This window comes from Salvelinus fontinalis, chromosome 5 (genome assembly GCF_029448725.1).
Source record: "Salvelinus fontinalis isolate EN_2023a chromosome 5, ASM2944872v1, whole genome shotgun sequence".
Lineage (NCBI taxonomy): Eukaryota > Metazoa > Chordata > Actinopteri > Salmoniformes > Salmonidae > Salvelinus > Salvelinus fontinalis.
In genome coordinates this window covers 4,508,709-4,522,653 of record NC_074669.1, presented here as the reverse complement: position 1 = coordinate 4,522,653, position 13,945 = coordinate 4,508,709, and the positions used below count along the sequence as shown (strand labels likewise).

Sequence of the window (13,945 nt, the reverse complement as noted above, 5' to 3'; positions counted from 1 at the left end):
CTCCTCCTCATGGAATATTATAATATTTATAGTACACACCTCCTCCTCATGGCATATTATAATATTTATAGTACACACCTCCTCCTCATGGAATATTATAATATTTATAGTACAGCTCCTCATGGAATATTATAATATTTATAGCACACACCTCCTCCTCATGGAATATTATAATATTTATAGTACACACCTCCTCCTCATGGAATATTATAATATTTATAGTACACACCTCCTCCTCATGGAATATTATAATATTTATAGTACACACCTCCTCCTCATGGAATATTATAATATTTATAGTACACACCTCCTCCTCATGGAATATTATAATATTTATAGTACACACCTCCTCCTCATGGAATATTATAATATTTATAGTACACACCTCATCCTCATGGAATATTATAATATTTATAGTACAGCTCCTCATGGAATATTATAATATTTATAGTACACACCTCCTCCTCATGGAATATTATAATATTTATAGTACACACCTCCTCCACATGGAATATTATAATATTTATAGTACACACCTCCTCCTCTTGGAATAGTATAATATTTATAATACACACCTCCTCCTCATGGCATATTATAATATTTATAGTACACACCTCCTCCTCATGGAACATTATAATATTTATAGTACACACCTCCTCCTCATGGCATATTATAATATTTATAGTACACACCTCCTCCTCATGGAATATTATAATATTTATAATACACACCTCCTCCTCATTGAACAATATAATATTTATAGTACACACCTCCTCCTCATGGCATATTATAATATTTATAATACACACCTCCTCATGGAATATTATAATATTTATAGTACACACCTCCTCCTCATGGCATATTATAATATTTATAGTACTCACCGCCTCCTCATTGAACAATATAATATTTATAGTACACACCTCCTCCTCATGGAATAGTATAATATTTATAGTACACAACTCCTCCTCATGGAACAATATAATATTTATAGTACACACCTCCTCCTCTTGGAACATTATAATATTTATAGTCCACACCTCCTCCTCATGGAATATTATAATATTTACAGTACACACCTCCTCCTCATGGAATATTACAATATTTATAGTACACACCTCCTCCACATGGAATAGTATAATATTTGTAGTACACACCTCCACCTCATGGAACATTAGGGCTAGTGGACAGCAACGACATTCATTGTCAACCTGAGTCTCTTTCTCTGTCTGTCTCCCCTCTCTCTCTCTCTCTCCCTCTCTTTCTTTCTCTCGCTCTCTTTCTCTCTACTCTCTGTCTCCTCTCTGTCTCTCTCTCTCTCTCTCTGTCTCGTCTCTCTCTCCCCCTCTCTCTCTCTCGCTCTCTTTCTCTCTGTCTCCTGTCTCTCTGTCTCTCTGTCTCTGTCTTTCTTTCCTCTCTCTCTCTGAATACTTTCACTGCTTTCTCGCAGTTCACTTCCAATGTTCCACTCCATCCAACACAGTGTCACAGACAATCCCTATACAATTCAGTCAATATCTAGTATTACATGACATGACGCAGACGTCATGGCTTATCAGATGGAGAAGCTACCAACTACCTTGAGACAGTCCTAGCCACTTGTTAAGTCACACAAATAATGGTTAATACACTCAAACACACACAAGACACACACATACATACACACTTTCACAACCTCACCTGACACACACAGTATCATGTTTTCAGTTGGCATGACAAGACAGCTATAACTCTAGCACAGCATCTTCAAATTCTGACAGAAATGTTAAACCTCTGATAATAGTGTCCATTGGAATGGTTTCTATTTTTCCTTAGTGTTTCAGGAGTGGTTATGTCTCAGTGACCATGCTCAGTAAACACTGCAAGGTGGGCTACGGTTGGAAATGGTTGACCAGGTCAGGTTGAGTTCCTGATCGGAATGCCTTCTCATATTCAATCTTTTTTCAGTCTCTCTCGTAGCAACTCTCCTACTGGGTACAGTTTATTCCTGTTGAAAACGTCTCTGTCAACAGGCTCTGTTTGTCTGACAACAGGCTCTGTCTCTGACAACAGGCTCTGTTTGTCTGACAACAGGCTCTGTCTCTGACAACAGGCTCTGTCAACAGGCTCTGTCTCTGACAACGTCTCTGTCTCTGACAACAGGCTCTGTCTCTGACAACAGGCTCTGTCTCTGACAACAGGCTCTGTCTCTGACAACAGGCTCTGTTTGTCTGACAACAGGCTCTGTCTCTGACAACAGGCTCTGATTGTCTGACAACAGGCTCTGTTTGTCTGACAAAAGGCTCTGTCTCTGACAAAAGGCTCTGTCTCTAAAATCCTGGACGCGGAAGTGTCTGATCAGTTGACTGGTATTGTAAAGTTCCTTGGCAGAATCTGAGTAAAACAAGGACATTGAGGTCAAAGGTCAGGTGAACTCCGTTGGCACTGTCCCATTGATACCTACTCTGTAGTCGTCTACTTCCAATCCTCCTCTATCCTCCTCCTTCCATTCCAGTCTTTTGTCTGCAGTCCATAGTCTTTCTAGGGAGCGACAAGAGGATTCTTGTCTCTCTGGCACCCCCTATTGGACTGTCTATTTAACTGCAGTTTTGGCTTCAGGTCTTGGATTTTCTCAAGTCATTGTCTTTTCATTGAACCAGCAGGGCACTTCTCCACACCTACAGGGTGGGACAGAGTGAACAGATAAACAAACAGAGTCTCTGTTTGCCCAATCGCCAGGAGAACCTCCGTGACTGACAGACCATCTGTCCAATGTTGACGCAGCATGCAGCAAGTGTTACCTGGGAAGAGACAAACATGCACGTTGGCATAGCAACAGCAATATCTCCTCTCGAAGTGGGGAAGCAATGTTTTATCTAATAAAATATGACTATACAGCAAACATTCAGCCCTGTGTTGCTATGGGAAATTAGCTCGAAGGATTCAGCCCTGTGTTGCTATGGGAAATTAGCTCAAAGCATTCAGCCCTGTGTTGAGATGGGAAATGAGGGCCTCCCGGGTGGCGCAGTGGTCTAGGGCACTGCATCGCAGTGCTAACTGCGCCACCAGAGTCTCTGGGTTCGCGCCCAGGCTCTGTCGCAGCCGGCCGCGACCGGGAGGTCCGTGGGGCGACGCACAATTGGCATAGCGTCGTCCGGGGTAGGGAGGGTTTGGCCGGTAGGGATATCCTTGTCTCATCGCGCTCCAGCGACTCCTGTGGCGGGCCGGGCGCAGTGCGCGCTAACCAAGGGGGCCAGGTACACGGTGTTTCCTCCGACACATTGGTGCGGCTGGCTTCCGGGTTGGAGGCGCGCTGTGTTAAGAAGCAGTACGGCTGGTTGGGTTGTGCTTCGGAGGACGCATGGCTTTCGACCTTCGTCTCTCCCGAGCCCGTACGGGAGTTGTAGCGAAGAGACAAGGTAGTAATTACTAGCGATTGGATATCACGAAAATTGGGGGGAAAATGGGATAAAAAAAAAAATAATAATAAAAAAAAGATGGGAAATGAGCTCAAAGGATTCAGCCCTGTGTTGAGATGGGAAATGAGCTCAAAGGATTCAGCCCTGTGTTGAGATGGGAAATGAGCTCTAAGCATTCAGCCCTGTGTTGAGATGGGAAATGAGCTCTAAGCATTCAGCCCTGTGTTGAGATGGGAAATGAGCTCTAAGCATTCAGCCCTGTGTTGAGATGGGAAATGAGCTCTAAGCATTCAGCCCTGTGTTGAGATGGGAAATGAGCTCAAAGGAACTGGGGGACAAAGGTGACGCTCATGGGTCAAACAGAGGAAGTGTGTATATGTGTGAAAGAGTGAAGATACACACTTACCTCTCTCTTGTGTGTGTGTGTGTGTGTGTGTGTGTGTGTGTGTGTGTGTGTGTGTGTGTGTGTGTGTGTGTGTGTGTGTGTGTGTGTGTGTGTGTGTGTGTGTGTGTGTGTGTGTCCCTCACCTCTCTCTCATGGGCATTGTGGGATGTGTGTTGAGGAAGGACAGCTGCTGCTCTAGACAACACACACGGAAGGCCAGGTAACAGGAGGACATGACGAGCAGGACGATACTGAAGGAGACAGACACCCGCACAATGACCACATTGTTTACCACAGGGGTTCTCAAAGTGGGGTCAGTGGAGGCACTTCAAAATATAAATATATATACTATTAACAGCATCAGATGAAACTCATTTTGTCCAAGGGGTGGAATAAGTTTAGAGGGTATAATAAAATACAATGTAATATTATGAATCTACAATGTATGTCCTTAACCGTGGCCAACATGGGCCTGGGGTATAGGGGTATAGGTATCCACAGTAGGCCTATACTCCACCAATGATCCATTTCTCAACTCATAGGTTGATATGTAATATGTCAGTGTAATAGCTAAGTGTAATATGAACGTGTGAAAATAATTACGGCCAGCAGGTGGCAGTATGACAGTATGTGTATAATACAATGAGAGATGCCTTAGCCGAGTGTTTTCCAAACTCGGTCCCGGGGACCCTAAGCGGGACAAGTTTAGTTTTTTGTTGTCCTAACACTACATTCAAATCAGTTGTCCTAACACTGATTCAAATAACAAACTAATCATTAAACTTTGATTATTTAAATCAGCTGTGTCTTTCTAGGGCAAAAAAAACTAAACGTTGGGGTCACTAGGAGCGAGTGTGGGGAAACTCTGCGGCATTCCACGAGAGTAGAAACAGATCTGGGACCAGGTTGGTCCGTCCCGTACTCACAGCAGGATGAAGAACTTGAGCAGCTGGTACTCCATGTGGCCCAGTTGTGGTACTGGCTCTGTCCGGAGGATCTTCCCTGTCTCCAGACTCCGCTCTGCACACAACACAGCAGATGTTATAGGGTGAAGCAAAATACATGTGTTACTGTCTCCTAACAGTAACAAGTAAACAAATAATAAATAATAACTAAAATCAACAAATCTAAAAATGCCAGAACGAATCCAATGAACAACACAAATAACACTGTATCAATAACCCAAATCCAATCCCAAATAACACTGTATCAATAAACCCAAACCCAAATCCAATCCCAAATAACACTGTATCAATAACCCAAATCCAATCCCAAATAACACTGTATCAATAACCCAAATCCAATTCCAAATAACACTGTATCAATAACCCAAATCCAATCCCAAATAACACTGTATCAATAAACCCAAATCCAATTCCAAATAACACTGTATCAATAACCCAAATCCAATCCCAAATAACACTGTATCAATAACCCAAATCCAATCCCAAATAACACTGTATCAATAAACCCAAATCCAATCCCAAATAACACTGTATCAATAACCCAAATCCAATCCTAAATAACACTGTATCAATAACCCAAATCCAATCCCAAATAACACTGTATCAATAACCCAAATCCAATCCCAAATAACACTGTATCAATAACCCAAATCCAATCCCAAATAACACTGTATCAATAAACCCAAATCCAATCCCAAATAACACTGTATTAATAACCCAAATCAAATCCCAAATAACACTGTATCAATAAACCCAAATCCAATCCCAAATAACACTGTATTAATAACCCAAATCAAATCCCAAATAACACTGTATCAATAACCCAAATCCAATCCCAAATAACACTGTATCCATAACCCAAATCCAATCCCAAATAACACTGTATCAATAACCCAAATCCAATCCCAAATAACACTGTATCAATAACCCAAATCCAATCCCAAATAACACTGTATCAATTAACCTAATAGTAGCCTAACCTCACTCTAACCTCTAGTAGCCTAACCTCACTCTAACATCTAGTAGCCTAACCTCACTCTAACCTCTAGTAGCCTAACCTCACTAGTAGCCTAACCTCACTCTAACCTCTAGTAGCCTAACCTCACTCTAACATCTAGTAGCCTAACCTCACTCTAACTTCACTAGTAGCCTAACCTCACTCTAACCTCTAGTAGCCTAACCTCACTCTAACCTCTAGTAGCCTAACCTCACTCTAACATCTAGTAGCCTAACCTCACTCTAACCTCTAGTAGCCTAACCTCACTCTAACATCTAGTAGCCTAACCTCACTAGTAGCCTAACCTCACTCTAACATCTAGTAGCCTAACCTCACTCTAACATCTAGTAGAATAACCTCACTCTAACCTCACTAGTAGCCTAACCTCACTCTAACATCTAGTAGCCTAACCTCACTCTAACATCTAGTAGCCTAACCTCACTCTAACATCTAGTAGCCTAACCTCACTCTAACATCTAGTAGCCTAACCTCACTCTAACCTCACTAGTAGCCTAACCTCACTCTAACATCTAGTAGCCTAACCTCACTCTAACATCTAGTAGCCTAACCTCACTCTAACCTCTAGTAGCCTAACCTCACTCTAACCTCTAGTAGCCTAACCTCACTCTAACCTCTAGTAGCCTAACCTCACTCTAACATCTAGTAGCCTAACCTCACTCTAACATCTAGTAGCCTAACCTCACTCTAACCTCTAGTAGCCTAACCTCACTCTAACCTCTAGTAGCCTAACCTCACTCTAACCTCTAGTAGCCTAACCTCACTCTAACCTCTAGTAGCCTAACCTCACTAGTAGCCTAACCTCACTCTAACATCTAGTAGCCTAACCTCACTCTAACATCTAGTAGCCTAACCTCACTAGTAGCCTAACCTCACTCTAACATCTAGTAGCCTAACCTCACTAGTAGCCTAACCTCACTAGTAGCCTAACCTCACTCTAACATCTAGTAGCCTAACCTCACTAGTAGCCTAACCTCACTCTAACCTCTAGTAGCCTAACCTCACTAGTAGCCTAACCTCACTCTAACATCTAGTAGCCTAACCTCACTCTAACCTCTAGTAGCCTAACCTCACTCTAACCTCTAGTAGCCTAACCTCACTCTAACATCTAGTAGCCTAACCTCACTCTAACATCTAGTAGCCTAACCTCACTAGTAGCCTAACCTCACTCTAACCTCTAGTAGCCTAACCTCACTCTAACCTCTAGTAGCCTAACCTCACTCTAACATCTAGTAGCCTAACCTCACTCTAACATCTAGTAGCCTAACCTCACTCTAACCTCTAGTAGCCTAACCTCACTAGTAGCCTAACCTCACTCTAACATCTAGTAGCCTAACCTCACTCTAACCTCTAGTAGCCTAACCTCACTCTAACCTCTAGTAGCCTAACCTCACTAGTAGCCTAACCTCACTCTAACCTCTAGTAGCCTAACCTCACTCTAACCTCTAGTAGCCTAACCTCTAGTAGCCTAACCTCACTCTAACATCTAGTAGCCTAACCTCACTCTAACCTCTAGTAGCCTAACCTCACTCTAACCTCTAGTAGCCTAACCTCACTCTAACCTCTAGTAGCCTAACCTCACTCTAACCTCTAGTAGCCTAACCTCACTCTAACCTCTAGTAGCCTAACCTCACTCTAACCTCTAGTAGCCTAACCTCACTCTAACCTCTAGTAGCCTAACCTCACTCTAACCTCACTCTAACATCTAGTAGCCTAACCTCACTAGTAGCCTAACCTCACTCTAACCTCTAGTAGCCTAACCTCACTCTAACCTCTAGTAGCCTAACCTCACTAGTAGCCTAACCTCACTCTAACCTCTAGTAGCCTAACCTCACTAGTAGCCTAACCTCACTCCAACCTCTAGTAGCCTAACCTCACTCTAACCTCTAGTAGCCTAACCTCACTAGTAGCCTAACCTCACTCTAACCTCTAGTAGCCTAACCTCACTCTAACCTCTAGTAGCCTAACCTCACTCTAACCTCACTCTAACATCTAGTAGCCTAACCTCACTAGTAGCCTAACCTCACTCTAACCTCTAGTAGCCTAACCTCACTCTAACCTCTAGTAGCCTAACCTCACTAGTAGCCTAACCTCACTCTAACCTCTAGTAGCCTAACCTCACTAGTAGCCTAACCTCACTCCAACCTCTAGTAGCCTAACCTCACTCTAACCTCTAGTAGCCTAACCTCACTAGTAGCCTAACCTCACTCTAACCTCTAGTAGCCTAACCTCACTCTAACCTCTAGTAGCCTAACCTCACTCTAACATCTAGTAGCCTAACCTCACTCTAACCTCTAGTAGCCTAACCTCACTCTAACCTCTAGTAGCCTAACCTCACTCTAACCTCTAGTAGCCTAACCTCACTCTAACATCTAGTAGCCTAACCTCACTCTAACATCTAGTAGCCTAACCTCACTCTAACATCTAGTAGCCTAACCTCACTAGTAGCCTAACCTCACTCTAACCTCTAGTAGCCTAACCTCACTAGTAGCCTAACCTCACTAGTAGCCTAACCTCACTCTAACATCTAGTAGCCTAACCTCACTCTAACATCTAGTAGCCTAACCTCACTATAACATCTAGTAGCCTAACCTCACTCTAACATCTAGTAGCCTAACCTCACTCTAACATCTAGTAGCCTAACCTCACTAGTAGCCTAACCTCACTCTAACCTCTAGTAGCCTAACCTCACTCTAACCTCTAGTAGCCTAACCTCACTAGTAGCCTAACCTCACTCTAACCTCTAGTAGCCTAACCTCACTCTAACATCTAGTAGCCTAACCTCACTCTAACCTCTAGTAGCCTAACCTCACTCTAACCTCTAGTAGCCTAACCTCACTCTAACCTCTAGTAGCCTAACCTCACTAGTAGCCTAACCTCACTAGTAGCCTAACCTCACTCTAACCTCTAGTAGCCTAACCTCACTAGTAGCCTAACCTCACTAGTAGCCTAACCTCACTAGTAGCCTAACCTCACTAGTAGCCTAACCTCACTCTAACATCTAGTAGCCTAACCTCACTAGTAGCCTAACCTCACTAGTAGCCTAACCTCACTCTAACATCTAGTAGCCTAACCTCACTAGTAGCCTAACCTCACTAGTAGCCTAACCTCACTAGTAGCCTAACCTCACTAGTAGCCTAACCTCACTAGTAGCCTAACCTCACTCTAACCTCTAGTAGCCTAACCTCACTCTAACATCTAGTAGCCTAACCTCACTAGTAGCCTAACCTCACTCTAACATCTAGTAGCCTAACCTCACTCTAACCTCTAGTAGCCTAACCTCACTCTAACATCTAGTAGCCTAACCTCACTCTAACATCTAGTAGCCTAACCTCACTCTAACCTCTAGTAGCCTAACCCCACTAGTAGCCTAACCTCACTCTAACCTCTAGTAGCCTAACCTCACTCTAACATCTAGTAGCCTAACCTCACTAGTAGCCTAACCTCACTAGTAGCCTAACCTCACTAGTAGCCTAACCTCACTCTAACCTCACTAGTAGCCTAACCTCACTCTAACCTCACTAGTAGCCTAACCTAACTCTAACCTCACTAGTAGCCTAACCTCACTCTAACCTCTAGTAGCCTAACCTCACTCTAACCTCTAGTAGCCTAACCTCACTCTAACCTCACTAGTAGCCTAACCTCACTCTAACCTCTAGTAGCCTAACCTCACTAGTAGCCTAACCTCACTCTAACCTCTAGTAGCCTAACCTCACTCTAACCTCTAGTAGCCTAACCTCACTAGTAGCCTAACCTCACTCCAACCTCTAGTAGCCTAACCCCACTAGTAGCCTAACCTCACTCTAACCTCTAGTAGCCTAACCCCACTAGTAGCCTAACCTCACTCTAACCTCTAGTAGCCTAACCTCACTCTAACATCTAGTAGCCTAACCTCACTAGTAGCCTAACCTCACTCTAACCTCTAGTAGCCTAACCTCACTCTAACATCTAGTAGCCTAACCTCACTAGTAGCCTAACCTCACTCTAACCTCTAGTAGCCTAACCTCACTAGTAGCCTAACCTCACTCTAACCTCTAGTAGCCTAACCTCACTCTAACATCTAGTAGCCTAACCTCACTCTAACATCTAGTAGCCTAACCTCACTCTAACATCTAGTAGCCTAACCTCACTCTAACCTCTAGTAGCCTAACCTCACTCTAACCTCTAGTAGCCTAACCTCACTCTAACATCTAGTAGCCTAACCTCACTCTAACCTCTAGTAGCCTAACCTCACTCTAACATCTAGTAGCCTAACCTCACTAGTAGCCTAACCTCACTAGTAGCCTAACCTCTAGTAGCCTAACCTCACTCTAACATCTAGTAGCCTAACCTCACTCTAACATCTAGTAGCCTAACCTCACTCTAACCTCTAGTAGCCTAACCTCACTAGTAGCCTAACCTCACTCTAACCTCTAGTAGCCTAACCTCACTCTAACCTCTAGTAGCCTAACCTCACTAGTAGCCTAACCTCACTAGTAGCCTAACCTCACTAGTAGCCTAACCTCACTAGTAGCCTAACCTCACTCTAACATCTAGTAGCCTAACCTCACTCTAACATCTAGTAGCCTAACCTCACTCTAACCTCTAGTAGCCTAACCTCACTAGTAGCCTAACCTCACTCTAACCTCTAGTAGCCTAACCTCACTCTAACCTCTAGTAGCCTAACCTCACTCTAACCTCTAGTAGCCTAACCTCACTCTAACCTCTAGTAGCCTAACCTCACTCTAACCTCTAGTAGCCTAACCTCACTAGTAGCCTAACCTCACTAGTAGCCTAACCTCACTCTAACATCTAGTAGCCTAACCTCACTCTAACATCTAGTAGCCTAACCTCACTCTAACCTCTAGTAGCCTAACCTCACTCTAACCTCTAGTAGCCTAACCCCACTAGTAGCCTAACCTCACTCTAACCTCTAGTAGCCTAACCTCACTAGTAGCCTAACCTCACTAGTAGCCTAACCTCACTCTAACATCTAGTAGCCTAACCTCACTCTAACATCTAGTAGCCTAACCTCACTCTAACCTCTAGTAGCCTAACCTCACTAGTAGCCTAATCTCACTAGTAGCCTAACCTCACTCTAACATCTAGTAGCCTAACCTCACTCTAACATCTAGTAGCCTAACCTCACTCTAACCTCTAGTAGCCTAACCTCACTCTAACCTCTAGTAGCCTAACCTCACTCTAACATCTAGTAGCCTAACCTCACTCTAACATCTAGTAGCCTAACCTCACTCTAACCTCTAGTAGCCTAACCTCACTAGTAGCCTAACCTCACTCTAACCTCTAGTAGCCTAACCTCACTCTAACCTCTAGTAGCCTAACCTCACTCTAACCTCTAGTAGCCTAACCTCACTCTAACCTCTAGTAGCCTAACCTCACTCTAACATCTAGTAGCCTAACCTCACTCTAACCTCACTAGTAGCCTAACCTCACTCTAACCTCACTAGTAGCCTAACCTCACTCTAACCTCTAGTAGCCTAACCTCACTAGTAGCCTAACCTCACTCTAACCTCTAGTAGCCTAACCTCACTCTAACCTCTAGTAGCCTAACCTCACTCTAACCTCTAGTAGCCTAACCCCACTAGTAGCCTAACCTCACTCTAACCTCTAGTAGCCTAACCCCACTAGTAGCCTAACCTCACTCTAACCTCTAGTAGCCTAACCCCACTAGTAGCCTAACCTCACTCTAACCTCTAGTAGCCTAACCTCACTCTAACCTCTAGTAGCCTAACCTCACTCTAACCTCTAGTAGCCTAACCTCACTCTAAACTCTAGTAGCCTAACCTCACTCTAACCTCTAGTAGCCTAACCTCACTCTAACCTCTAGTAGCCTAACCTCACTCTAACCTCTAGTAGCCTAACCTCACTCTAACCTCTAGTAGCCTAACCTCACTCTAACCTCTAGTAGCCTAACCTCACTCCAACCTCTAGTAGCCTAACCTCACTCCAACCTCTAGTAGCCTAACCTCACTCTAACCTCTAGTAGCCTAACCTCACTCTAACCTCTAGTAGCCTAACCTCACTCTAACCTCTAGTAGCCTAACCTCACTCTAACCTCTAGTAGCCTAACCTCACTAGTAGCCTAACCTCACTAGTAGCCTAACCTCACTAGTAGCCTAACCTCACTAGTAGCCTAACCTCACTCTAACCTCTAGTAGCCTAACCTCACTAGTAGCCTAACCTCACTCTAAACTCTAGTAGCCTAACCTCACTCTAACCTCTAGTAGCCTAACCTCACTCTAACCTCTAGGCTACTTGTCACCCCAGCATTAAGGAGATAGATTGGTGGTAAGGCCCTGTGACAGACTAGCGTCCTGTCCAGGGTGGTGTACTTCTACCTTCAAGCTGCCTCACACTACAGAAACAGGAGATAGACTAGCGTCCTGTCCAGGGTGGTGTACTTCTACCTTCAAGCTGCCTCACACTACAGAAACAGGAGATAGACTAGTGTCCTGTCCAGGGTGGTGTACTTCTACATCAAGCTGCATCACACTACAGAAACAGGAGATAGACTAGCGTCCTGTCCAGGGTGGTGTACTTCTACCTTCAAGCTGCCTCACACTACAGAAACAGGAGATAGACTAGCGTCCTGTCCAGGGTGGTGTACTTCTACATCAAGCTGCCTCACACTACAGAAACAGGAGGTAGACTAGCGTCCTGTCCAGGGTGGTGTACTTCTACATCAAGCTGCATCACACTACAGAAACAGGAGATAGACTAGCGTCCTGTCCAGGGTGGTGTACTTCTACATCAAGCTGCCTCACACTACAGAAACAGGAGATAGACTAGCGTCCTGTCCAGGGTGGTGTACTTCTACCTTCAAGCTGCCTCACACTACAGAAACAGGAGATAGACTAGCGTCCTGTCCAGGGTGGTGTACTTCTACATCAAGCTGCCTCACACTACAGAAACAGGAGATAGACTAGCGTCCTGTCCAGGGTGGTGTACTTCTACATCAAGCTGCATCACACTACAGAAACAGGAGATAGACTAGCGTCCTGTCCAGGGTGGTGTACTTTTACATCAAGCTGCATCACACTACAGAAACAGGAGATAGACTAGCGTCCTGTCCAGGGTGGTGTACTTCTACATCAAGCTGCCTCACACTACAGAAACAGGAGATAGACTAGCGTCCTGTCCAGGGTGGTGTACTTCTACCTTCAAGCTGCCTCACACTACAGAAACAGGAGATAGACTAGCGTCCTGTCCAGGGTGGTGTACTTCTACATCAAGCTGCCTCACACTACAGAAACAGGAGATAGACTAGCGTCCTGTCCAGGGTGGTGTACTTCTACCTTCAAGCTGCCTCACACTACAGAAACAGGAGATAGACTAGCGTCCTGTCCAGGGTGGTGTACTTCTACATCAAGCTGCATCACACTACAGAAACAGGAGATAGGCACCTATGAGACAAGGTTTGTGTAAGTCTACTTACGTGTATAACAGTATAGAAATACACGGTGTGTATAAAACAATGTAACATGGTGTGTATAAACAGGGTAACATGGTGTGTATAACAGTATATAAATACACGGTGTGTATAAACAGTGTAACATGGTGTGTAAAATAATTGTTCATTTTTGGAGTCCAGGTAGACCCTCTCTTTCAGTCTATTTTCTTCCATATCCATTTAGTGCCTAATGAACAGGACCCTGCTGAAAACTCCAAGTAGCTGGGCTTGTAATGATCTGAGAAGAAGAACAGGTTGTGTTTTTCCTGCCGTCCCAGAGGGCAGCTCTCATACTTCTACAGCCTGTACAACTCACTTCCTCTAGTCAGGAGAAGGACAACAAAGAAATAGGGGGGACAAAACTAAATTAACATTTAAAAAAACAAATATCAACTGAGTTCAGGTGGTTTAAGAAGGTGCAGTATGTGGCTCTATGCACACTGGTGAGGAATAGACTGCTGGGTAATCAACAGCAATAGATCTCCACTTCCTGTATCAGTGTGGGCCTTTTGGCCCAGAAGATGACTCCAATGGCTACATTAGCAAACAGCTAGCATGTGGCAGAAGAACGAGACATCAACCAATCAACCAATAAGCTATTCGTCCTCTTCTGTGTGAAGCATTATCCCAGTACCCAGTCTGTCACGAGAGACTACGTCAGACATAGAGAACCAAAACAGAGCCTAGATGAGCTAACCTGTTAGCCTGTTTCTGTTTGAGCCAGCTTGACGT

The 13,945-nt window shown here is 44.1% G+C and overlaps 1 protein-coding gene across 2 annotated transcripts in view; it reads right to left on the bottom strand.

Annotated features, from left to right (window-relative positions):
* Positions 1–426: 426 nt before the first annotated feature.
* The window catches only part of LOC129854932 (GRAM domain-containing protein 2A-like), a 79,508-nt gene continuing 65,989 nt past the window's right edge, over positions 427–13,945 (bottom strand). Inside the window, exons 10-12 of one of the 2 annotated variants that reach the window (XM_055922123.1) lie at positions 4,710–4,803; positions 3,927–4,034; positions 427–2,657 (exon numbers count right to left, since the gene is read on the bottom strand). In XM_055922123.1, the coding sequence (XP_055778098.1) occupies positions 2,612–2,657; positions 3,927–4,034; positions 4,710–4,803 (248 nt within the window). In that variant the 3' untranslated portion in view covers positions 427–2,611. Of the gene's footprint in view, positions 2,781–3,926; positions 4,035–4,709; positions 4,804–13,945 lie in introns of both variants that reach the window. The other variant, XM_055922124.1, reaches the window with a different exon arrangement.